The following is a 27438-nucleotide window of genomic DNA, read 5'->3' as shown; positions in this document are numbered from 1 at the left end:
GATTCACTGATGGATGTGTTCGGCTGCGCTGACTGCTGTATCTCTGGTTGTTTTAATGCACTTTGCAGGTCAAGCAGCAGAAGGACTCACCTGTCAAAGGAGTGGAACTGCATAGGCAGCATTGGGTGTGTCTTCAAGGCAGGGTCTGGATGGTAGGGTGTCGGTCCAGACTCCTGTCCCAACTCTGCACCATCAATGGGAGCAGCCACCAAGCTTTTCAGGATTTCCTACATTTCAGAGCGCAACAAAAGTGGTGATCTGAGTGTCATGACAACAGCGGTTTTGGTCACACTGGGAAAAAAAAAGCCTTGTCTCTGACATAAAAACAACAACTTGACACCTCAGAGTAAACAAAAATGCATTTGCTGACTGTATTGATCAACAATTACCATTTTTATGATTGTAAGCAGAGTAAAAGATATTATTTATCTAATGTTTACTGAAAATAAGATTTTAATGTACATATAGACTAAAGTTTGTAATATTCACACATAAAGAATGAGCCAGAACTGAATGGGAACATCACACACCCACCTTAACATTAATGCCTTTATTCGTTTGACTGATGCTAGAGATGGATGAAGGTGGGGCTTGGTTAGAGTTGGGGGTGGAACTGGGATTGTGGGGAGAATCCAGTAAGCTCTCCTGTGACCTCCGAACATCAGACAGACTGCATAACAGATCTGTGCCTCCTCCCCCACTTCCACCTCCTATGCCTCCCCCTCCTCCTCCAACGTCTCTGTCTCTGTCTCTGTCTGTCTCTCTCCCCACCAGACCCAAACCAAGCCCCAGACCGATCTCCGAGCCATTAAGGGATCCCGCCACGTGGCCCTCTTCTCCGATGCCTGAGTCTGTGTGGGGGAGGCCAGCCCGGGGAGAGTCATCCACCGGGGTTGGGGTCTGTTTGTCCCGATCAGAGAAAGCAGTGGATGGATGTTCTGGAGCCATAAAGAATAAATTAGTGTTAAAAGTGTTTTTTTCTTTTTGAAGATATAAAACCAGTTTACAGTATATCAACATAAATATAATCTCTGTATCAAGGCATTTTCTATTATTTTTTTTAAACAGTGAGTTCTTTCTCTAGCTCCTTCCCTTTGTAATATTCTTTTCTCTGCTCTAATGATTTCATATTGTTGGCAAATGTATCTCGCTTGACTGGAGGCTGGATTCTCCACATTAACATTACCATGATGAGTCACTGCTGAGCAATCTAAGTTAACCTCTGAGACCGACGTTACTGCAGAAAAAAGAAAAAATACAAGAATCACCTGTACTGGTTGGGGAGTTAATTTCGTGGCGGATGCTTCTTCCCGATAGGCTTGTAGACCTGCCAATCTCTCGCTGGGGTTCCAAAATATCTCGGTACTTCGACACCATGAGAACTGAGATAAAGTAAACGACTGCCAGGGCTAGAAACTGAGCCTGCTTGCTGTCGTCCTACAGCAAGACAACACAAGCACAAAAACACGTTCTGTAAATAAACACTTGGGTATTTTTTTAGCATTATATATAAGCAAACAAATACCATATGCCCTAAAAATACAGAAGCACACACGCTTACCACATCTCTGAAAACCACAGCTCGAAGACGATTGATGTCTACATCCTGCAAGAGCCTGTCTGGATCCTGCTAATAATAGAATTGAAAATATCCAATGTGGTGCATCATACATATGCATGTTTGTGTGTCAGGTTTTAAGTGTGGTAGGATGTGCATTTGATTATGTATCTGCGTAGTACCTTGCTGGCGGTGGAGGCACTGTGGAGGCTGTCCTGTGACTTGCTGCTGCTTAATGAGGACTTGCAACTCCGGTCTCTCTGTCTCTGCCTGCACTCCAGGCAATTCCTAACTGCCACACAACACACTGATTCACACAGAAGGGAAACATGTAAGTATAATCTAATGGCAAAGGGTGTTTACATCACAGGACATGTCTGGCTGTAAATCCAAAGATTTTGTGATGTTTTGCAGGTGAAAAATTGTAGTTTGCAGCCGATGTACGCTTTTTTCATGACTATAAACCACAAAGGAAGCATGGAATATAATTTATATACACTTCAACATGAAATAGTTAAATATATAATTCCTCAGATATGTCATTTGCAACCATTTGTTGACTATTTTGTGAGCAAAAGTCAAAGAAAAATTTCAGGGCTAAATTTAATTGAACTAGGCAAGGATGTAAAACAAAGGGAATAACGACAAACTCATGCATTTAGAAGCAGGTCAGGAAAAAATTGCACATAAAAATTTGATGCCAAAGTGTTTTATGCGCTGCGTTTTGCACTGCTTTTCCTCCATACGTCAGTACCTGCCAGCACAGATGAAAAAAAAACCTATTTCATAGATATTTTTCACCCCTATTCAACATAGCACGTCTACACTCAAGGGCATATATGATAATCTGGTGTCTAATAGAATATTTACTTCAGTTTTAACTTTCAGAGGAGCTGATGTGGAACAGTGGGTGGTGCTTGATCAGCCCACAGGAGCTGACCAATTGCAGCAGAATTGGCTGTTGCAGAAAGGGAGTGAGCTCCATTACTACTGCTTTGACAGGAAACACTTAAAAATACTGCTGGGAAAGGTAATATCCCATGGACAGTTTAATGGGGACTTTAAAATGCATAGTCATTGGTCTAAGATGATGCACACTGTGAGTGCTTTTAGTTTTACCATGAAAAAACAGGAAAGGACTTTTATCCCCATCAAACAATCTAGAAATCCAAGATGGCTACAATTAAACAAGAGGAATTTCATGTTTGAGATCATAAAGCCATCAAAGACCTTGAGTCTTTGTGACAAACTTACATAGAATAATCATATAAAGCCTTGTTACATATTGTTAATCTGCAGGAGGTGTTTCCCCTTATCTGGATCTTGTAATAACCCTGAATGAGAACTGCAGGTGTAAAAAATACAACTAAAACTAACGGTTTAACTAACAGGATCCAAAAATACATGAAATGTATGAAAAATATATGACCATGTGGGGTTGCCTGCGGTTTTATAATTCCACTTTTATTTGTCTGTAGAGTATTAGTGGGTAAAATATGTATTCAGGGAGAAAGTCTAACTTCATCTAAGCCTTGCACTAGATATGTATGGTAGTGCGATATTTTTAAAGGCTGCAAAAATGTAATTTAAATCCAAACAATGGTTATTTGTCTGAAGAAAACCATGGCAGCAGCTTCTCTGGTGTTTTGTCTGAAAACTGGTAAGCACTGATGTGACAGGTTTAACTCTAGACTTAGACAAGGGCATTTAATTAAGTAAATTAGTTTTTAATATATACTTCTGGTCTAATTTTCTTTTTGTCCTTCATAAGTTATTGACATTTCCCTGCGTTCATGAGCTCCATAAGATTTTAACATTTTCATTGATGAAACTCTCAGTATGTGTTTTCTTTTTTAAAGAATGGATCCATTTGTAATTATTATACTGCTCCATTACCAGATTCAGCTTTTTAAAAAAAAGAGCAGCTTTATTCAAAAAGAAAAATCACAAATGTTTTCCAGCTTATGAAATTAAATCAATAGTTGTTGCAATTCTTTAGATCCATAAAAGATCTTTGCAGTCTAAGATAAACTGAAATCTTCCCATTTTTGAGAAAATATTTTAGTTTTTGTTTGTTTGTTTTACCATGCTCCTTTGGGACTAAACTATTATTGAATGATTATTCAACAGATTTGTCACTACTGACAATAGCTGGTACTTGTAACCTTTCTCAACAAGACCATTAGGCTGAGAGTCGAACGCATGAGCCGGTCGTTTAAATTTTGGTCAATACTGAATACATTAAAGAAGCACACACCAAGGCGAAGGCACTGCCTCATCAGCCCTCCTGACGACATGTTCTTCTCTGCTTCAATTTCACTGAAGTTGAGGGAACTGGCAAACACCAGTACATCTACCATGGCCATCAGACGAGACAGGAAAGTGACCGCGGTCTCTGAAGACATGCCCTGTGTTGCTTCAATGTTCTCCAATTCAGTCTGGGTAGGGAAGAAAAAACATAAGCACACGCTTGACAATTATTTAGTGAAACACTCGTATGGACATATGATGAAATGGAGGTTCTCTCTATGTGTTTGAGGATATCCTGTAGTATCCCCTTTTTTCTTTTTTAGAGAATAAACATTTTTTTAAAAAAGCACAAAACTGGACCTTGCATGAGCATGACCACAGTAGTCGTAGTTTTTCCAACAAACAGGAAAAAACATCTCTTGGTGTCATGCTGGTTAAGTGAATAACAGGCTTAGATGATGAAACCTGGCAAGATGGGGTGCTCTACACAACACACAGGAAGTGCAGCCTGATGACACACAGGTAATGGTAAGAGGGATTGCAATAACAACAGTGTAGTCTATTAGAGCTGACGGTGTAGAGACAGCTCACCTCGAGTGTCCTTACTTAACATTTAAACAAAGTCCTCTTTAATTGCAAAATACATACAACTCAACATTAAAAACAAATCAGAAGGCAGCATAGCAGGGGCTAAAACCAAGTGTGTGGTTTGCTGTGTTACTGCTCTGGTAAGCAGGATGTGAAGGGCTGTGGAGAGCCGACAAGGTGCAAGCATCTCAGGGCTCATCAGAGCAAGTGAGCACACACATTTGGGAAATAACAGACACACAGGGTGAGGACAGAAGGGCTTGGGTTGGTGCTCTTAGCTCTTCTGGTGATGATGGGAGTCTCAGTCTCTGTACGCACCTCTCCCCCTGCGCCTCCTCCCCCAGGAATAGGGGTCACCTCCTCTCCCTTTGAACCCCTCTGGGGTCCGGATCCTCCTGCCTTCTTTAGTGTTGATACAAATGGGACATTCTTAGCAGATGCAACCCTAAAGGACTTTTGGAAAACTCTCATGCTCTCTCTCTCTCTTATAGAGAATTTTGCTTCTTTCCCTTTTTGGTACGGAGATGCCTTCTTACATTTTCTTTTCTGCTTTTCATTTAATAGTCTAACAGTGTCAGAATATTCTGAGGCGTAGACAACAAGGCATACCCACAATTAATATAAACAGCATAAGGTGGAGATTTGATTAGCAGCAAAGGAGCACAACAAATCAAAACACTATGGACATCAAACAGGCAAGGGTTAGTGTTAGTCATAATGGTAAAGAAACCAAAACAAAGTATTAGTAGAATAGAACGAGAAAGGGGGGGAAAAAAACGCAACTTACAGTGTTGGCACTACTCTTAGAACTCTGCACATGCAAAACAGACAAAAACAGAGACGAAAAAGACAAGAAAATACACAATACATGTAACACAGAGAGGAAAAGAAAGATTAAAATGTATAAGTAATAAAAATAAATAGTCAAGCGATTAAATTAAACAGTTTTTTTAATTAACAAAAAAAAAAAACAAAAAAAAAAAAAACAGAATAAAGCCCAAATTAAGGTTAAATACTGTGTTGGGTTGACAGAGTTATTGATGAGAAGAATCCAGATGTTTTTGAACCTCTGATTAGTTCCCTAATGTTTATACTAATTAGAAAACTAAACAGAAATTTTACTAAGTACAACATTGAGCCACAAACTTATTGGTACACACGCACAAAGATTGATTTAATCTCATAAATCATACAATTTAAACACTTTTGGATGGGAAAAATCAGGTTAAGTAGATTGTTCTACATGTAAGTTTATCACAGAGCTGCAGTTCTCCCTCCTACCACAGAGGGGCGGAGTAGAGCCACTTACAGAAGGGGAGGTGGCAGCTGACAGAAGAGGCAGGATCCCTCCACAGGCAATAATGATGTTGTCCACCATCTGAGAAATGAGGTGGATTGTGTTGTGGACGAAGATGATGTTCTCATTGCTGTTTACAAAATCCATCACTGACTTTGTGGAGTGGCTGAAAGTAAATTTAAAAGTTGAAAAAATTAATTAACCGAGGACTGGAAAATTTAAAAAAAAAAAAAAAAAAAAAAAAGGCTTTTCTAGTTTTGTGCTTGATTTGCAAAAGATACACCTCAAACAGCCTAACTTGCCTTCTCCACACATGCACATCTGTCTCCAGGGCAAACAGCAGGTCAGTAAGCAACCTCTGGTGCATTGGAGACCACTTGAATTCTGGGATACGGAACATAGTTGTTCGCGGGCCGGGACTGAACTGACGCCGCTGCTCCTCCGTCATGGGCATACCTCTGAAACCAAGATCGACGCGCAGGTCCCGCTCAAGCTGGGATGCGCTACGGCCATGTAGGGCCTGCAATGATAAAGGCAACTACTTAGTCAGGATTCAGGGTTAAGTATGAACTTTACTGGTCTGATAAATATACAGTTGAACTGGGTATTTATACAGCAGTGAAGTCCAGTTTCCCCTTCAGCTGATAGATCAACGCTGGTGAAACTTTTTCCATTTACTTAAAAAGGAAAAAACTCAGTTGCAGTCAATCTTCCAGCTATTTGGCTGAAATAATGTGGACATGGCAGAACTATTGACGATATTCAGGATAGTCAATCAGGTTGTGGAAGTTAAAGCTGGCTTCCAGTCATACTTCCTGTTGACAGGCACCAGGTATACAAATGGAAAAGCAACATTTGAAGAATGTCATTTTAAGGCATTGAAATGATTCATTTTCAGAAAAGTATTTGTCTCATGTCAGTATAGCATCTGTTATGGTTTTCATAGCACCTTCAAAATCAATGAGAACAAATACATCTTGATAGATCCTATAAAACACCTCGACAATGAAACCAGACATGTACAGTAAACACACCTGAGTCGTTGCTGTAGTTTGGATCTTCTTTGTGTCCTTGTCTTTCCCATCATCTGACCTCTCTGTATCAGAGGTGGTGCTGGCTGTGTCTCCTCCAGTCTTCAGCCCAGCGGACTCTCCCTCTGCCCCGGATGTATTTTCTCCCTCTGGGAAATCTGGCCTAGAAGCTCCTTGAACTTGATTCTGGCTCTCAGCTTCAGCAATGGAGCTGATGTCAGCAAGAGGACTCTGGATCTTGAAGGGTCCATCCTCTGGAAGTTCACCCGAAGTGTGGCTCTGAGTCTGTGTTAAATCAGAGCCACAGCTGGTCATGTGGGCCAGAAGGCTGAGATCATCACTGGCGTTAATGGTGGAGTGAGCAGGGACTGAGCCCGATGCACTGGGCTGGTCTGGACTCGGCAACACGAGGGGGTCTGTGGCTGCCAGAGCTGGAAGCAACTTCTCATCAACCTGAGGGAGATAAATGAGATACTTAAACCAGAATTACAGGAAAATATTACTGAAAGTATGCAGCTACAACTTTTTTTTTTTTTACCTGGGAAAGAAAACAGATTCAAACTGACAGATAATAACAGAATGATAACCGTGACAAAGTGGTGAAATTATATTTTAACTCAGCAGGGCAGGATGCGGCTCCACAGATAGGATTGTAATTAATCGCTGGCAATAACAATAAGGTCATACCTTGCTAAAAAGAAATCCATTATTGCTTGGGACACTGTCTTTCTCATCAGCTAATGTGATGAGCGGACCCATGTTCCCATCATCGTCCAAGCTGACTCCAGAAAGGCCCAGACTGGTTCCTATTCCAACTCCTGACCCTGAAGTATCCTCTTTTGGCGCCAAATTCCCATTTAGATTCTGAACCACCGAGCAATAAGCGCTGTCCAGGAGAGAATCCACTTCTACCAGAGGTCCATTTTCCATCCCTACTCCACCCCCACTGCTTCCTCCAACACTTCCACTAAGTCCTTCAGGAGACAGGTCCAGATCATCCAACTTCACCTCTGTGGCCTCTACTTTCTCAGCTTTAATGTCCACCAGGAGATCGTGGACCTCCACCCTCACCCCTGGACCAGCGCTCTGCTCCCCGGGTGTCAGGGCTTCTCCATTCGGTCGCTTCACAGTGCCATCTGCCAGGAGGTTGCGCGAATCTCCGCCAGCCGCTTCGCTGTACTCAGCCTCACTCTCAGGTGTTTGCGTTTGGGAGTTGTCATCGATTTCCAGGTTGCCATTGACGACCGGGGCTGGTGCAGCTGAGAGGCCAGAAATTGTGGACACGGAGCCTTTCTTTCCCTTCTTCATGTTTTCCTCTTCCTGACGCTGGTACTCTTCATACATCTTCGCCAAGTACTCCTTATGGGCTTCATAGGTCACCTGTGACAGATGGTAGGATATAATTGGTAATGTGATCAGAACACGTGCACTGACAATAGTTCCCCGCCACATCTATTAAACACCAGGTAGTCCTAAGGGGGCTTGTAGATCACGATACTAAAGACAGGATGGATAAAACTGGGACGCTAGTCTCCCAGGGCTATTAGACTATCATCCATAACATCCCCTCGCTTTTATACTGCAGTGACAAAAATGGCTGAATAAAACTCCAGTCAATGAGCAGAAAAGGGTTGATCACTAGATAAAAATGTTATCTATGTAGACATCAATATCCCTTTTAATATGTACATAGATTATACCAAATGACAAAGAAAGTTAATATAAAGACAGAAACTACATCAATTAGAATGACATCAATGTAATTAAAATGTAAACTTAAACTCTAACCTTGGAGTGTGCGATGGACAGGGTGTCCACCCAGACCCTCCACCCTCCCCATTCATATTTGATAGCATGGTAGAGAAGGATCCTGAAGATGTTGTACACCATCTCAGTTATTTTCTGCTCCTCGGGGTTCTTGGGGTTGATGTATCCCAGGGAAAACATCCAGTCCTGCCACACAGAGCACTGCAGCAAGCAGCTGGTGCATAAACACAAACAGTTGATGTGATGCAGGAGCTTCATCTTAAGACACAACAGTCACTGCAGGAAATAAATGACATGTGGCTGAATAAATGCAAGCAAAGGCATATTTGTGCATCTACCGTCGGTTTTCACGGCTGTTGCTGAAGAGTTTTATCATGTCTGAGAGAAAGAGTCGCCTGACTTCCATCAGCTCTGCGCTGGGGGTGGAGTTCTTCAGCAGGGTTGCCACTACCTTTAGAATCACTGAGTGACAGGAAAAAAGGGTCATGTTGACGTGAGTGACAGGTAAGTGTGTGGCGGCATTGCCTCAAAATTCAGGCTTTGTCCTTTGTTTGCTTGCATTAAAATAACATTGTATTATTTGCAGAGCAAAGAGCACACAGAAACAGAGATCCAGAAAGCAGGGGTTTTGTACTTACTGGGATTCTGGATCTTGACAGTGGAGTCAGGCTCAGGATGGGGTTTGTGAACCACCTGAGTGCAGACTTGTTCCGTCAGAATCTGCACAGACAGAAGATTTAAACGGTCACCACAACAATCACTTTAATGGACGGGGAATAAGCTGCTGAACAACAATTGCTCACCTCATACAGAGTGTTGTAGGTGGTGATAGAAACTGTGTTGGTGTGCATCATCAGCCTTTCTCCCAGCAGGGTGAACAGACTGTGAGTGTGCATGATCTCCACCTTCCTCCTGCAGTGGAACAAAGACACACTTGCATATTAATAACAGCTTTACAACAGTTGAAACTGACACTGACGGTCTGATATTGGCAGGTGATAGGCCATCAGTAACGATGAGACCAAAGTGACTAAGCAACAGAAGAATTGAACGAGAAGCATCAATGTTACGGCTGCTTGTGTTGCTGTTCAGTCCACTGTTTCTGACACTTCAGCTGGGATTCTGGCTCAAACACAGCTCTGATTGGACAATAAATCTGTTGGTCCATATGTACATCTGGCCACAGGTCTTTCTTTTGTGCGGCTCAGTTGCCCTAGCCGAGTCTGGGTCGTAACAAAGTGGGGGCTCGTCCGGGATATCTCTCTCTGATCCCTCTTCCATTGTGAGATCTGTGTGTGTGACTTTTTGATTTGTTGTTCAGATTGGTTGGTGATCGGGGTTTAGTATGGCTACATCCTTTGACTTGGAGCGTTTTGTTGCTGCCCCCTCCCTTGCTGGACTTGATGGCTGCCGTAAGGCTGATCTTGTGCAGGTTGCAGATCATTACAATCTGTTGGTCCCGAAACAGACCACTAAGAGTCAGATTAAAGCTCTTTTGGTGGGACAGTTGGAAGCTTTTGGGGTGCTGAAGGCGCCTGCAGAAACCGCAGCTGTGTGCGAGGGCACTCTGGCTAAGGGTGACCCAACAACTGGGGAGGAGGGAACCCACCCTCGGGAGGAGGTGGAGGAACCACTCCCTCAGACTCCCAGCGCAGTTACTGCCGAGGTGGGATCGCGGGTTGGTGAACAGGCGGGTGTGCCAGTTACTCTTCCCCGATATGATCCGCTCCTCTCTGACAGCAGTACTGGAGCCCATGGTGAGGCTCGATTGAAGGTTCGCTTGGCTCGATTGGAGCTGGAGGCTCGTGAAAAGGCCCAAGCCCGCCAAGCTCAGATGGAATTTGAACTGCGAAGGCTGGAAATTGAAGCTGACAAAGCTGTCAGGCTGCGAAGGCTGGAGCTAGAGGCTCAAGCCCAGGCACCGCCCCCTTCTGTCAATCTTTCACAGATGGCTCCTTCTGTTTCTGCTGCATTTGATGTGAGCAAGTGTATCTCCTTGGTGCCTGCTTTTCGTGACTCTGAGGTTGACTCGTATTTTGCTGCCTTTGAGCGCATTGCTGGTGCGCTTAGTTGGCCACCTGAAGTTTGGCCTTTGTTATTGCAATGCAAGCTAACTGGAAAAGCACAGGAGGTGGTAGCCGCGCTTCCTTTAAAGGATAGCCTCGATTATGGGAAAGTTAAGTCCGCTGTGTTGCAAGCTTATGAACTTGTACCTGAAGCTTATCGCCAGAAATTCCACCAGCAGAAACCAACTGTTGGGCAAACTTATGTCGAGTTCGCTTGAGAGAAGAGTGTTCTATTTGATAAATGGTGTGCTGCTTCTGGGATTACTGAGTTCGAGGCGTTACGGGAACTTATGCTGATTGAAGAGTTCAAGAATTGTACTCCGGAACGTATTGTCTTGTATTTAAATGAACAGAAAGTGACCACACTTTCTTCGGCCGCTCTACTAGCGGATGAGTATGTGCTGACGCACAAGATGTCAATGCCCGTCAGGGTGGAGAAAACCCATACCCGTACTTTCCACCAGAAAGGTGTTGAAGAGACCCTCAATCGGTCCACTCCTAATCGGTCCACTCCCGGTCCAGTTAGAGAATGTTATTATTGCCACAAACCAGGCCATGTCATCTCTGACTGCTTGGCATTGAAACAAAAAAACCAAAAACAACCAAAAGGGGTTGGCTTGGTTCGGACGCAGGCCCGCTGCAGAGACGTTGACTTAAATAAGAATAATTCCCTTGACTCATGTTTTGTGCCATTTGTGTTTAGTGGCTCAGCTTCCTTAACAGGAAATTCAGAGGATCAAGTACCAATCCGCATCTTGAGAGACACTGGGGGCTCCCAGACTCTCATATTGGCCAATGTGCTGCCATTTTCCAAGACCTCTTCGTGTGGTTACAATGTAGTGATCAGAGGCGTTGAAATGGGGTATGTGCCCAGACCAGTACATCAAGTACACATTTCCTCTGAATTGGTAACTGGGTTTTTTCCTGTAGCTGTGTGTCCTGATTTGCCCATAAAAGGAATAACAATGCTGTTGGGAAATGATGTGGCTGGAGGACGTATAGTCCCTAATCTAGAGATTTTGGATTTTCCTGTGGCCTCTCTCTCGGACCACTCGTGTACAGACACTAAGCTTTACCCAGCTTGTGCATTAACTCGTTCACAAGCCCGTAAGGACGTCGATATTGATCTTGCTGAGACAACTCTCATGGACTTGTTCTCAGGGGAAAACCCCCCTACTGACATCATCAGTGATGTCACTGTAGGTGCCCCAGGGGACACAAGTGATAGAGATGCTGTCATGTCAGATGTTGACTCGGAGACACTTCCCTTAACCCGTGAGCAGCTATCTGATGCTCAAAAGTCTGACCCAACCTTAAAAACATATGTTGATAGTGTGAGAAATGCCGATCTAACTTTAAATCCGCAATGTAACTTTTTGTTTGACTTATGTTTTGTTTATTTACAGAACTCCTGTCAAGGTTCTGTAACTTCAGGGGGGGAGTGTTACGGCTGCTTGTGTTGCTGTTCAGTCCACTGTTTCTGACACTTCAGCTGGGATTCTGGCTCAAACACAGCTCTGATTGCTGCCTCCTGGCTGGGATTGGTCCTTCAGGTCACCTGCTCATCTCCACCCTGCGCATTGGATAATTGGAACTCTGTACTCAGCTGACTCCACTAATCACCAGGACTTAAAAGACACCAGGAGTCCTTCATTCAACGGCTACCACTGGCTTAGTAGTGGTCTGCCCTCAGCTTGTGTATGGTGACTCTAAACTGTTGTTTGTTGGGAGGACTTTGACAGAGCTGCCTTATTTGCTGTGGTATTGTTCATTGTCATGATTCTGTGATATCTGTTAGTGTTTTTGGTTGAATAGTTAAACCAGTGTTTTTGTTTGGAAAAATGCTTTACAGGCCTGTTCTTACTTTGTCTACCACCTTTGGACAATAAATCTGTTGGTCCATATGTACATCTGGCCACAGGTCTTTCTTTTGTGCGGCTCAGTTGCCCTAGCCGAGTCTGGGTCGTAACAATCAACGATATGACAACATCAGAGAATGCTCTACAGCTGGGGATTTATTGACTGAATATTAAACTTGAGGGAAAAAAAACATTGTGTTGTGGAGCAAGCTTTTGACTTGCAATTCCTTGAAATCTCAGTTGATGTAGTTATTTTTTTTTTTCTAAATGATTAAATAAATGTTTGAAGTGTCACAGTATTGCACTGTGGTGATGCATGTGCAAATATCCCTTCAAGTACAGACCCTATTAGCTCTCATCAGGGTTTCAAATGAGTTTTCTAATCCGTTTATTCATCTGTTAAATGTACTCACTTTGACAGAAGCTGCTTTTTTCTTTAAATGTATCATCTTATATATAAAATTCTACAAAGAAAAAGATCCATTACACTCAATACTCCAAAAACGGTCACATTACGGTCCTGTTTGGCCTGACAGACTGTAGTAGAGGATGGTGTGAGATCTTTACCTTATTATTAAATAAAAATGAGCCATCTGCCCAGAAGCACATAACATTACAGTAAGTTTGAATAAAGATATGACCATTTGACCACCATTATTTTTGACATACAGTACAACATTCTTATGATGGGCTGCAGTGTTTTCTTTGTTTTAAATTATGTTTTGAAAGCAACGGATGACTTTTTGAAAACTCTTTCACCCTTACGTAGTGCTGCAGCAAGCAGCTGGTGCATAAATACACTTCCACAAACACCTCCACAAACTTGTGAATATAAGACCAATAGATTACTGATCTTCAGATGCACACTAAGTGGTTCATGTTTGTGTACCTGGCAATTTTTAAGTGGGACCATCCTCTTCTGTATTGCAAAGTAACAACAAGGCCATTCAAGCAAGTAAAAAACAGAGACCACACTCAATCACAGAGCAAAGCAAAAAAAGAAGAAGAATTGCAAATTTCAACCTAATTTGCAACAATTGCGCGCACACACACACACACACACAACATGAGTAAACGTTACAATTTCAAGCAATCCTGTGGGAGAGCACTGCATCAGTGGACTTCATGTGTAAGTCCACATTCTGCCAATAGAGTATGAATGTAGTACATACACGTCATCAGCTGATGTCTGAACAACCTCTGCCTAAAGGTCGGGATAAAAAATTCCTCTTGCAACACAAAATAACAAGACAGGAAGGAAATACAAGCAGGGGGCTGTGTTTCTATACACAAATACACAATCACACATCTCTACTGGCTTTCAGAACAAGTCTGACAGGGACTATAAACAGTGTTTGGAAGCACTTGGCTCTAACGTCCCTTTAAATTAATCTTTGAACCTACATTTCACACATGTTGCTAATATAAAATAAATATTTAGTTCATATTGAGTTCCCTGTATGTGATTTAAGACATGCATTAGAATATGGTGATTTTTTTCAATCATCATATATAAGCAATTCTACAGGGTTTGTACATGTTAAAGCAACATTGTGTCAACACGTCATCTTATTTGTGTGATAAAAAGTTTTGTTTTTCTTTGTTATTCCACATTGTTCCATTTGCATGTATAAGCTTTTTAAATGCATACTGTGTCTCACTGTTTTATATTGCTGTGTAACAATTGCTGACTGAGCTGCTGCCTATCTTGGCCACAACGTGCTTGCAAAATAGATTTTAAGCCTTAAGAGTCCCTTTTTCCTTGTTATATAAAAGTTATATAAAGTAAAGAAAATGAAGAAAAAATGAAGAGATGCACATGCCTGTAAGTCATTTCAAATCTGGCTTTAGTGAATTTAAAGAACAAAGGGATGAATGCATGAAAGGTTGGTCAAAACGCTGCAAGAGGCAGTCCTACAAGATGTGCTTAGAACTACTAGAAGTAGGTGGGGGACTGATGGATCAGGGCTCAGGTGCAGCATGGCAGCCTGCTCTCATGTTGTGGACAAGAGATGTGCACGTCACATGGAATGAAAACATCCCCCACCATTCAGTGCTGTTAATCAAGCTTCCACTTCCCTGCCAGAGCTCAGTGTCACAAAGATTATTCCGCCTGGACATGACGATGCGGACGTTATCTTCATTCACAAATGAAGCAGCTCTTGCAAGGCTCGCTGAAGATAGTGATGCTGCAGTTCTTCAGTTTAAATTTGAGACGCAATTTTCTTTTGTTTTGGTTATGTCAGAAAAGCAGATTTCCATCAGCTTAGATTCAGCATTTCCTGAAGAGGAGACAACTGGAAGGAGTAAAAGAGAAAAAACAGAGGCACGTACTTGTGACCAAGGTGCTTCAGGAAGTAGCCCAGGACTTTGAGGGCTTGAACCCGGATGCTCTCGCTCTTAGAGGCCAGGAGCTTACAAATCACCCTGTTGCAAGTCAAAACACATGGGTTCAATCATAAAACCTTGGATGTAAGCCAAAAGCAAAAAAAAAAAATAAATAAATCATGGATTCTTTGCTGTCTGATAATAAATATTCTTTAAATTGAAGTTATCAACATGTGTGCTGACTGAAGCATTTTCTTCAATGGAGAGCAAAAAGGGGGGGCGTGAAAAAAAGGTTGAACACATCACAGTTTGCAAGCGGCTCTCTAGCAACGAAGAGTTGCCATGGCTACCAAAAAGACACCTAAGAGTAGTTGCAATTACCAGCACAGTTGTTTTGAATCCTGTCTTTGAAAAATCCAACTGCTCTGATCACATTAGTGCCACAAGTCAGCATGTAACGATAAACTTCAACGCATAGTGGCGCGTTAATGCTCTTAGTTGCAGCACAAAGCCAAAGTGGGAGAAAACTAAATATGCCTTTTGGTGTCAGACACATCATATAAAATGTAACAGTGGACATGATTTTGTCCAATTAGACATACGAGGAATAAAATCTTTTTCTGTGAGCTTGTGTTGCATGTGTAGGCAGCCTTCACCTTATGCCATTTCTCTGGTCAAAAGCAGGGATCATGGACGCCGGGTGTTCAGACATGAGAGCCACTAACAGCTGGAGCACATCGTGGATATTCTCATCCTACAAAGAAAAGAAAGCAAAGTTGAACAGGTGAGGCGGAGGAGGAGGAGAAAGCCCAGGGGGACAAACGAATGCAGGGCTAAAAGGACAAAGAGAGAGTTGCCGGGGTGGACACAGGGTATTGCAGAGAAGCAGGTGGTATTTCAGAGCAAGAATAGATATAATTGCTACAGAGGAGTACATTCGGTTCAGTCCATTGTTGCGCCATTTTTCATGCTGTCACAGCACTGAAGCTGACTCACACTCTCTCGTTTAAGTGGACCATAACTCCAGCCCACAAATTCTAATGCACATTTTGCCACCAGCTCCACTCAACCACTCTCACCATCTCTCGGTCTCCCTCTTTTGCCCTCTCTCAGAGTCTATTTTAACACAAAAGTAAGCATTTACCTCATGCATGGTCAATAGATAGTTGAGGATGCTCTGCAGTTCGTCCTCCTTCACTCCCCGGTCCTAGGAAAAACACACAAGCATTTTACATCTCCAGTTCGTCCATCTTATTGTCCTCGCACGACTTGAAGCAGATGTATCAACAAATCAATACGAGTTTGCACAAACACAGAAAGATTCAGCACTTCATTCAGGGTTGTTGATCTTTCCGGCTATTTTCCACATATTTTAGATTAAGTCAGCACTGCCCGGGAGGAGAAACAACAGAGAAAATAAAAGAAGTAAAGTGATTTTCTTGCAGCTTAAACTATGCAATGAAGATAATCGATTTCTCTCTTTACCTTCAGTATGAGTTGTTTAAGGAAAAGGAGCATGAAGGCTCTGAGTGAGATGATCTCCTTCTGGGATGGCCGTGGTCCATCTATTCAAAGAAACAAAAAAAGGGGGGAAAAAAAAAATTTCCTGTTAAAAATCCATTTTTTATGCTGGATAATGATCAGTTGAATACGTCTGCAGCTCAGTGTGAGAGAGCTCGGCTGTTTACTGATGTTCAGTTTTATTAAGCTTCCTGGAGAGCAGAGAAAAACATGTTGATACAGACACGCACACATACACTCCCTCCACATTATAACTGTGAACTGTAAATCACTGTCATTAACTCCTGGAGCAGTTTGGCAATCTGGATATTTTATGCTTGTACTAATCTAACTTATTACAGCAGGGACGCAGTCATTTGCAGAAGTATGATTGATGGTCCGAATGATCCAAACCAAACAGCCGCTTTAATCCACTGTATCTACTTTGAAGCACTGGCACTCCATCAGTTGTTTGCTCTGGTGGGCTGCAACAAGAAATAATCGAGCTAAAAACACAAAAGCATCTGACACACACCGCGAGCACTTTCCCATATCGAAAAGTCTTTGCCATACTTGAAGCATTCAGCTCTGCTTTTTCCCAGTTTTGACTCGTTCATTCACCTGCCCTGAAATACCTTCAGACGTGTGCATTAGTGGCCACAAAGAGCCGCGCACGTTCACGATATTTGTTTTTGACAGTTATTGCTTGTTTGTTCTCCGACTTGGTGCATTTGGCCTCAACAAAGTGCTTCTAAACTGTTCGAAGACAACACAGTGACCACTCAGGACCAGGCACAGCAGTTTCCATTGATGCAAGTTTCATTCATTTTCAACATGATTCATTTGCACATCAGACATACTTGAAGCTAGTGGCTGTTATGAATCAGCTCAAAACTGCTGCCATTGAACACTCTAATGCATGAAATAGTTTAGTAGATTAATTGATAAAGATTAAAGCAATAATAAGATGAGATATAAAAGCAGTTTTTTGCCTTTAATTACATCACTGCTGCCAGATTAAAATGATTTTTCCTTCCAAAAATGATCATGTCACATGTTCCTTCACAGATTATATCAACTAATCAACTAAACCATACAGCTCATAACAGACATGCAATCCTTAGTCAAAGCAGAGACACATTTAACAAGTGTTTTGTCCCCACAGTTACCACAGGTAAAGAGTAAAATCACATTCGAAGAATTAAACTGATACTTAACTAACTGCTGCCTAGCCATCAGCAGTAAACTGAGAGAAGAAGTAAAGTTACTCCAAGCATCTGTTTGTCATGCTCTGCTTGCCTTAAGTCAGGAGTCTGTACGTGTTTCAGTCTATTCATCTGCTCTTCACAAAGTCACAACATGGCACAAAAGAAATCCATTGTGATCCATCATCCATCTCCATCAAGCTGCTACATGTTGCTGGACTGGTGACAATGACTATCCATCATAGTTATGCATCAGGTGAGTGCATGGATGCACCAGGACGGCAGTGAGTGTATTAGTATCTCCTGTCGAAAAGATGTAAATAAAGTATACATATAAATTTCTAAATCTAAAATTCTTCTCAGGCTCCGGTTTAAGGCAGCCTTTTCCTCTATGAGATGAATCTTCCTTCTCTGAGGACAGTTTTCTAGACTTTTCGACACCAAGTGAGATCTTCTATTCTATTACCACCAGACACTGAAATGTCTTCTTTTTTGTGTATGTTGGTTGATTTTTTTAAAATATATATTCAGTTTTATTTGATGGCATAAACAAGTTCCTAATTAAGTAGATAATAACACATTTTACAGTCTAAAAAAATAAAAGAACATTTGAAACATGAACTGTACAGTGGACACATCATTGGATCTGCATTTGCAAGTGAAAATTCGACCGTGGTAATAACGAAACAGTGACTACATCCAGATATGCTGGGTTGTGACTGGGTAAGATGATTGAAACGAACATAAAATAAATAAATCTAAAATAAATAAATATCATAAATGCCTTTTCCCCTCCTGGATGAAGACGAGAGGGACTTATTACATGTCCATGTGTCCGTGTAATCTGTTACATGCAAATAGTTTGAATGTCCACATCCATGCCGGAGGAAGAGGGGGGGTACATTTATGCACATGACATGAGTGGATACAACATCTGTGAAGGCACTGGAATATTTTATTGAGCCAAGAATGGGAAAATATTTCACTCAAAAAACGACAACTGCTGGTCTCCCAAATTTGCACATTTTAAAAGCGTTGCTTAAAAGCAGGTGATGAAACACAGTGGAAAACATGCCCCCCCACTCAGCGTCTCCACATGCTTTGAAGGCGTCACATTCAATACAAGAATTTATCATTTCTTTTTTTATTTTGTAAAAACAATACTACTCTGTAGTTATTTTTTTTTATATATATAATTGGTTGCAAATCATTTTTGTCTCTTCTAATTCACATCTTAAACAGCATGCAGACATTTCTGAAACCTCCGCTTCATGACATGAATTCAAATTTATATCATTATTGATTTTTTTTGGGATGCATGTTTTTTCACTTAATATAAGCCGTTTAATTACCATTTCTATTGAATTATAACTCAGCAGCAGAATTCAAAAGCAATGAAAGTGCAAAGAGCCCCAGGCGTTTTATTTGCTACAGTACGCTCTCTCTCCTGTTTTGTTGTCCAGAAATTTTTATGAACACCAAAATGGAAGGACTGGTTAAAGTACATGGAAAATACAGACATGAATTATGGATTTCTAACGAGAAGCAATGCCAGTGGATAAGAGCACAATAATACAAAAAATATGTTTGTCTGCAGTGTGAATTCAACCTCATTCCCTCCAACTGACACAGAGATGAATTCATTTTAATCCACAAAGCTCACAGTAAGATCAAAACACCTTCCTATTACTATGTAAATTAGTGCATATCACCCGCATACAGTACAGTCAAGTGCACACATATACATAGAGTCACACAACAACTAGCAAATTTTAGCTTTGAATGGCAGTTAGTGTGTGTGTGTGTTTGAGGCTAATTGCCACTGTGCTCTTATCAGTGTCTCTTTATGTGGCTGAATCCCTGCAGTCAAACAGCAATATCACCAAACAGAAAAGAAGCCAGACAGCCACTTGATTAGAATTTCCAAAAGCTCCCTTGGATCTGCCCATCAAATTTGTCTGTTACCATGGTAACGTGGGATGCGTACTTATAGTCAGCAGAAGGTCTAGGGTACAGAAGAGGTTGATTAAAGTGAGAGCGTGCTCTGACCTTCTGGTGCTCCAGTGTGTGGATGTAGAAGCTGAGTTAATGCCGGCTCTGTAATGTTCCGAAGGCAGTGAAAATTGAAAACCTGATATAAATGATGGAACATGATGTGTTAGAAACTACAATTCCTTTTCCAAACAGAAAAAAGAGTCAGTGTTCTCACAGGAAGCATGAAAGGATGTGTCTACAGCTCAGAAATCTCCAACATTTTTCACCGGAGCGTGGTTAGACTTCTGAGGGAGCAAACCTTTTGTTTTTTGTGATTAAAAAGATTTATGCTGTCTGCCTCTGGAAAGGTCTTTCTCATTTTCAGATACACTGAATCATTTGCAGCATGGGGGCTGCTCTGCCATCCTCATAGGCACGCAGACAAGTGTTGCTAAGGGAAGAGAGAATTACCCTTAATGCATGCGTGTGCTTGTATTAATAATGTCGTGGAGACATAAATCAGTTACGGATTGTGTGAACCTCATTGTGTTTTCACTACAGGGGCCAAAGTGAAGTTGCATAGAAATAATGTAAAACTCCTGCCAAATATTCCTGATCTGTGAGGGGAGAGTATTTCCTGACCAGTCAGAATATTTCTGGTTGGGGTCCCAGCTCTGAAATACTGATTGGTTGAGTGCAGAAGCTTTTTATTGTGCTGTTTCGTTCATTTTTATATGTCTAAGCTACTACCACTCGTCTCTCCTGCACTGGTCTTTAAGAATATCTTTCTCCATGTTAACTCATGTTGCAGAGCTGTCTGAGCTTCACCTTACATGGCCTCACTGATGTATCGTCTTTTCCATCATCACCACCTCAGGGACCGATGTAGAGCAATTTGCTTTAAAGTCACGCGTCAAAATGACGAGTAAAGTCAGCCGTTGCTTTTTTTTTTTTTTTGCATTTACCAGGGGACTAATTTGCTTGATCTCTGCATGTGCTAGGAAGGCACTGGAAACAGAGGCAACAAGCGGTCTGAAGGAACCTTTTTAGTTATTAAGTCATCAAGCATGTCAGCACAGTCTCAATAACAGGCTGGTTCCACTCCATAAATCTACGAGACAAGACTCTCCTACAAAACACAGAGAAAACCTGCTTAAAAAATGACTGGACTCCAAGTAAAGTCACTTTCCACTGTGCATGACCATCAGATTCTGAGAACAAACCGCGGTTGTTCTATGTTCTTCTGACTTGAAGCCGGAGATTGGTACCTGTCAATCAAAAGGACACGCCCCTAAATTATGCTGAACTTCGAGATTAAATTACTTTTAAACGGGCGAGTTAGAAAAAAATTCACTCCCCCCACAATTATCATGAAGGTAAACCTGACTTGTAAACCGAAAATGGATTTTTGAACCAGGCTGTAAACATGTTTATTTCTGCCGTGAATTTGGCCTTTTTAACATGGGAGTCTATGGGGATTTGCTCTGTTTTGGAGCCCCTAGTGGATGAAGGGGGAACTGCAGTTTTATGCACTTCCACATAGGCTTCACTTTTAACCGCCGGAGGTTGCTGCTTGCTATGGAGTCAACATATACAGATGATCTCATACACTGGTTACATCCTTCTGGAATGGTTCAAAGATTTCTCTTTTTTCTTTCTTCTTACAATAAACATACATTCATACAAGAAAACAGCTTAATTTTCAACATACCAAGACCTTTGGGGGTGATTCCGCTGCATTCTAAAGGATTTATGGCCCAGTAGTAGTACTTAAGAGTGTGCATGAGCTGCAGGACGGTGCCGACGCGGCGAATGGTGGTGTAGATGGTGGCGGTGCCGATGAACTCCGATGACAGGTACGTGTAGAGGGACAGCTGAACCTGGACACACACAATCCAATTCATATAGTTTATGTAGATACATTTACTCACGTGAAAATAAATGGACAAATACAGATTGTTTGAGGGAAAACTAATCAGCAGTGTGTGTTTATGATGTTCAAACAAAAGCGAGTTTAATTGTGACAAGACGGCCACAGGGGAATGAGTGGAAACTAAATATAAAAGGCACCAATATTTTCTGCTTAGTGTTATTTTTATGTTTCTGTGCCGGAAACCATTAAGCCTCATCTGAGGAGCTACTTACAATTCCTGACATTTAAGGAGGGCACCCTCCCTCTGCTCATTCGCTCTTTCCCTGTGTCTGTTCCCTTTTTCCCTCTCTTAATATTCTCCTAGCCAATCCTCCTCATCGAATGTACACCAAATCGAGCTGGCTCACAAATCTCTAAGCTCATTACAATGACCACCGTGCAAAGGACCAGCCTTAACGAGGTAGCGCTGTTTAAGCAAATGAAATTAGCGGAAGGCTGCGGCGTGAGCATATCACATCACAGCTCATCTAGACTGGAGAGCACACTCAGCTGACTTATAAAGCCTTCATTACATTACATTTCATACATTGGGCTGCCGATCGGGTGTGATTTTGTTAAGCAGAACAAAAGTCTCATCTTTGATCACTGCAGAGTGGTTTGGCTGCACTGCAGCAACTGTGGCTTGTTAAATACATTTAGTTGTTTTTTTTGTTTTTTACCAGCAGTAGCTTGGTAGAGAGAACAGGCTCTCTACTTGTAATGCGGGCAGGGGGAGATATGATTTCTTATTGAGTCCTGAAGAAAGTTACTGAGGCAATTCTTGCCAATAATGAGGACAATAACAATGTTCCAGGATACAGAAAATAATAAAGCTCAGTGGAAGTGTGAAAAGTCCAGAGGTGAAACTGTACAATTAGAAAATTTCTTCTCTTTAGTCTTATTGCTTTGAACAATTTTTATACATTTCCTCTTCTCACTATGAACCCACTCAACTGCGATTACGCTAAGAAGCCGCTGCATGGCCGCTTCCTGTAGCGGCACTCGATCGAAAGTGAAAACCCAATATGTAATCATTTTGTACAGGTTTGTGTTGACAACTAGGATCAATACATAAACGCTGTGTTGGATTCTGTGTTAACAAACTTCTTCCTAGCAACAGTGATGGCTCACTTTGTGTCTTTTTTTTTTTTCCCTCCAACAAGCCCAGAATAACGGTGTTGCTGTAACCAGGATCACCTCCTAAAAACAAAGGAGGAAGTGCAGGAAGTCAAGATGTTTTGAAAATCATGGAGGCAAGAGCTGGCGGCCCAATGGGAATGCCACAAACGCTCAGATCTAGCTAAGAGTGAAAAGGGAAAGTGGAAAGCTGCATATTTCTGGTTTGTCCTGGGGTCTTTTCAAATGTCACTTTTAGTTTTTGTTTCCCCTCGCTTGCATGTTCTGTCCTTTTCCAGCATGATATGTCAGATCCCCTCTTTCCTGTCCTCCAAGCTCATTTACTACATTATTGTAAAAGACAATAACTGCTGAGATGTCCTTTGTTATATGTTGCTTGTGTTAAAGTGTTTATTCAGTCAAAACTTGATGGAAAGTTTTTGGAACGTGCTTTTGTTTGTCTTTTATCTGTCATTCCTTCAGTTATCTCCTTAAGGCCATCTTTTTACTTTTTTTGGAGCAGGGTCACTGGAAAAGAAGGAAAAAAACAGGACATGCACTTGCAAGGAAGTACACAAAAATAAACAGACCTTGGCAGGGGTGTGTATCCAGATGGCAGCATTGAAGAGGACATGGTCACAGAGCTGTTTGAGGAGTGGCGCTCCATGCGGTAAACCATCCAGATACTTGGCGAAGGACAGGAACTGTTCAAGTACCGCCCTGGTGATATGGACCCGTGACGACTGAACATACAACATCAAATGTAACATGTTACTTCCTCACAAAAAAATATAAATTAGCCAATGAAAGACATTTATATTACCTTCAAAAATGAAATAACTGCAGCCTTACAGTCCAGTGTAAACAGTTACAATGGCTTCTCATTCATATCAACACAACTCCAGAATATCAGTATTAAAATGCACTTTTTAATTTATATATTTACAATAACACAAAAACAAAAGCTCCATAATCATCAGATAATAAATTAATAGAATATTTTGCTGGAACCTTTTGCACTCTGGCCAGCTGCTTACTTGTATGTTATCAAAGTCTGGTTTAAATGACTGGTTGGGTTTTAATAACTGGTAAGGTTTACTGGACTGGTGTATGACTATTCAGGCTACAAACAGATAAAAAAGAAAAAGTTTACTCTTCCTATTTTAATGCAGATATATCAACTCCTACAGTTTGTAATGTTTGCATTATTTAAAATTCATATTTTCTTTTTTTCTCAGAAAAGAAAACTTTCATTCTATTTTCTATTTAAAGATTCAAATGATTTTTGAGTCTGAACATAATATTTTCACATATTTCTATCTCACAGTAGATGATACCAAAATTAAAACCTTTGACTACCTTCTTGTTGGCAAGCCAAATGTAAAATTAACTAAATGCAATGAAGTAAAACCAGGAGAAAGTAAACGTCTTTGTAAACAATCATGCATTAATTCATGTTTCCACCTTAATAACCATCATTTGAGCTGTGTTACAGACAAGATCACCCAAGTGTGTAATGATTCTGAAGAATGTAATCAGTGCTACAGATGGATTAAACTGGGTATTTCTGTTACATAACCTACTTTAATTGATTAATATTGACTGGAGAAAATGACAGATACCTTCCAATACTTAGAAGGCATCTGGTTACATAACATTATAAAACTAGAAGACTTGATCGTGATGTAAATTACAGCTTCTTTTTTTTTTTTCTTACCAGCAAAAGGTAAATGTGAGACGTAAGACTGACTCAGTAGAGGACTTTGTACTGACCTTCTCAAGCAGATATCCAATCACCAGGAAGCCCTTTCCCCCCAGCATTTGTTCCTGCATGGCCACAGAGCTTTTCAGCAGCTCCATCAGGAACGCCAGCAAAGTAGCGCTGCAACACACACATGACACACACTTCACAAATGCTGAAATTAATTTAGCATTTCCATATACTCTCTGCTTCAGTATGTCCATAAGAAGGAGAGAAAACTTGCGCCATGTTTTCTCCACAGCTCTTGACACCACATTCACCTTCTCCATCATTCTCCGTTGATGCTGTATTTTCATGTTATCACTATCCTCCTGACAATATCTAATAAACAATCTGACTGTAGCTCAGATGATGTGGAGATGCTGCTTGATATGTAACTGCATTAAGGCTTGTGCGGTGGACTGGTATCAGGATGTGAAGCGGAAGGATGCACAGATTCTTTGTAAAAATCACTCATCAATCCAGAGAAAACAATCTTTGTCCTTGTCCTTTGACTCTTCATTGCCTGCTTTCTATTACCCATTAACCCTTGTCAGTAATCGGGTACTTTTTTGTCTCTTTAGGTAATTTTTCACTCAACTTTTGGCCACTGTTTTCTTGTATTGCCCCATATGGGATGATTTTTCAGTACGGAAGTGTTTCTCTGGAAGAACTTTTAAATTCTTGTTTTAGTTTTATTGAAACATCAACAGGTCACTGAGGACAAATTAACAATAGCAACCTACAAGGGTTAAGGATCCATTATTTTGTAGCACCCAGCATAATTGACGAAGCTTCCTATTTCAGATAAATATAACACACACACATACTTGTGCAGAAAGTGGTCTTTATACACAAGAAATCATTTGTGTTTCCCACATCGCTGCTTTTCAAGCGGCAGCGGGGTTCCTTTTTTTTGTTTTTCAAAGCCCACTTACCAGACGGTGGTGTCCACACTGCTGTCATTGAGCTGCTTGTAGTCCAGCTGAGCAAAGAGTGGGAACAGGACCTGGATGCCTCCTATAGAGTGGATGGCACTGTGGATGGAGTGGGTTACAATGGCCTTCACATCCTGTGGATTATTAGAGATCTGTTAGTGTTGACCAAGAACTTTGTTCAGGATGTACAGATAAAATCACAAACTGCTACAAACAAAATTAAACAACTTAATTGACTCAAACTTAATCTATTTACTTGATCTCAGATATAAAACTGTATTAATTCCGCATTTAAATTTATGTTTAAATACCTGCAGATTGAGCTTGAACTGCAACTTGGTCCTTTCTTCATGACTAACATAATCCAGATCATGTCATTTTATTTAAAAAAAAATCAATTAATTTTAAATCTTTGCCTAAATTCACTGAACTCTGAATGAATTCTTATGCTCTCATCCCAATATTTTTAAGTAATTAATTTTTTCAAGCTTGGCCCATGGAGCTAAAGTTCATTATCTTTCTAAGCCTCACTAATTGATCATTTTCACTGAGCTGGGTTGCACTTCGTACTGAATATCCATGAAACCCTAAGGATGAGTTGAAACTTAACAGTTCCTGCTGAATATACTAACCAAACAAAATGAGAACAATGAACAATTTTCTACACAAATGACCTCCCCTGCAACTAAATGTCCTTCTATATGGTATCTCTATAGTTTATAGTCTATCGATATAAACCCTTCACACACGACACCTTTTCACATTAACAAGATTCTAAAAAGAGCTTTACAATGTTTTTGTTTTTTTTTTTGGTTATTTTATTAACCCAGTTATTAACCCATGTAGAAATTGCCTGGATATATTCAGTGCATTAATGAAGAGATCAAGGGCAATGTGAGGTTCATTGTATTTTACTAGAGCACTTCCACACACAAGGGCAGGCTGAGTATTAACCTGCAAACTTTCAGATCAGTGCTGAATTCTTTTCTTTTTCCAACAGCTGTTTTCTTTATTTTTACTGATATTATTGATAATGAATAATTCTTCCATTTGACAGGTAGCTATATCGCCTATGCTCAATTCAAGGCTTTTACTTCTGTATGATACTTATAGCATCACCACTGTAATGTATGAGTCCAACACAAGAGTGTCAGAATTACTTCTGCTTCTATGAAGCTGCCATATTTCCACTTTTTGTAAACATTTTATTTGATCACTGAGGTCATTTTGGTCGGTGGTAGAGTACTGAACTGTTATACGTTTCCCAGTGTTTTGAGTATTCTGACTATCTGAGTTTCCTTAGGTGTGCACAACTACTTTAAGAAACATTTCCACCCAATCCTGACAAATCCCCCTGAGGGGTTTAAAATGTTAACATCGAACTGCAAGATTTAGTTCACTTAACACGAGTTTTTACTTTTTGTCCCCTTTAAAAAAAATGAATTGATAAATAAATAAATATTTAGATGAGGTGGAATGACCCCACTGATTAAAAAAATATCATGAATAAAAGTATTTTTCATTCTGTATGGTGGAAAAACACTTTAGAAAAATATCATGCTTTTAAGAACTACACACTCAAAAATAGAGGTACCAGCTTGTACCTATAAAGGTACAAATGCTTGTCGCTGGGGGTGTACTCTTTTGAGAGACATTTCTGTACCCTTCAGTTATGGTCTATTTTTGTACCTTATCAAGTTCAACCTTACCTTATCAAGTTATGTTTTTTTTATGTTTTCACAGGATTAGGCCTGGTCCATGCAACTTAGCAATATTATTTTATCTTATTATTAAAAACTCAAAATACTGACCCGCCATACACTTAGTTTGCAGCATCTGACCTTCATTGTCTGGTGTAGTAAATGACTGTTAAGTAGTACTACTGTCATCACTCAACTCTGCTCTAGTTTGTAACATTACAGCCATTAACATTACATTTTTCAATGCTGCAGGTACCCTTATGGTCGAAATGGTACAAATTTGTACTTTATGTCACTTTGAACCCTTTTTCATACTCTGAAGGTGTGCTTCTGGTCTCTTAAAGACCAGCATTGTACTTTTGAGAGAACATTTCTTTAAAATGTACCTATAGGTACAGAAATGTCCTTATCTTGTACCTCTATTTTTGAGAGTGTAGTGCACATGTGGCGTCTTAACCCACAAAACCAAAAAGGGGAGAACTCGTCCGCTGCTACAACTAAAGAAGCAAAGAGCAAAGAGTGTGATTGTTCACTGTCTTCACACATTAAATCACAATATTTCCTTCTTGAATTACAGATGCATCACTTGTACTGAACAAAAATAGCAC

The 27438-nt window shown here is 40.8% G+C and overlaps 1 protein-coding gene across 1 annotated transcript in view; it reads right to left on the bottom strand.

Moving 5' to 3' along the window:
* The window catches only part of nbeaa (neurobeachin a), a gene marked incomplete at both ends in the record, with an annotated part of 96444 nt that overhangs the window by 21516 nt on the left and 47490 nt on the right, over window positions 1-27438 (bottom strand). The window contains 24 exons of the mRNA XM_079247379.1: window positions 91-227; window positions 535-938; window positions 1269-1437; window positions 1562-1630; window positions 1741-1865; window positions 3816-3996; window positions 4715-4798; window positions 5184-5207; window positions 5706-5859; window positions 5996-6213; window positions 6728-7177; window positions 7412-8104; window positions 8513-8705; window positions 8830-8953; window positions 9130-9211; window positions 9295-9403; window positions 14751-14843; window positions 15401-15498; window positions 15889-15951; window positions 16230-16309; window positions 21135-21303; window positions 23042-23194; window positions 24225-24333; window positions 25131-25264. Coding sequence (XP_079103505.1) covers window positions 91-227; window positions 535-938; window positions 1269-1437; window positions 1562-1630; window positions 1741-1865; window positions 3816-3996; window positions 4715-4798; window positions 5184-5207; window positions 5706-5859; window positions 5996-6213; window positions 6728-7177; window positions 7412-8104; window positions 8513-8705; window positions 8830-8953; window positions 9130-9211; window positions 9295-9403; window positions 14751-14843; window positions 15401-15498; window positions 15889-15951; window positions 16230-16309; window positions 21135-21303; window positions 23042-23194; window positions 24225-24333; window positions 25131-25264 — 4115 coding nt within the window. The remainder of the gene's footprint in view (window positions 1-90; window positions 228-534; window positions 939-1268; window positions 1438-1561; window positions 1631-1740; window positions 1866-3815; window positions 3997-4714; window positions 4799-5183; window positions 5208-5705; window positions 5860-5995; window positions 6214-6727; window positions 7178-7411; window positions 8105-8512; window positions 8706-8829; window positions 8954-9129; window positions 9212-9294; window positions 9404-14750; window positions 14844-15400; window positions 15499-15888; window positions 15952-16229; window positions 16310-21134; window positions 21304-23041; window positions 23195-24224; window positions 24334-25130; window positions 25265-27438) is intronic.

The sequence above is a fragment of the Telmatherina bonti genome, assembly GCF_933228915.1.
Source record: "Telmatherina bonti genome assembly, chromosome: 10".
In the NCBI taxonomy this organism is placed as follows: domain Eukaryota; kingdom Metazoa; phylum Chordata; class Actinopteri; order Atheriniformes; family Telmatherinidae; genus Telmatherina; species Telmatherina bonti.
This window is presented reverse-complemented; position numbering and strand designations above follow the sequence as displayed.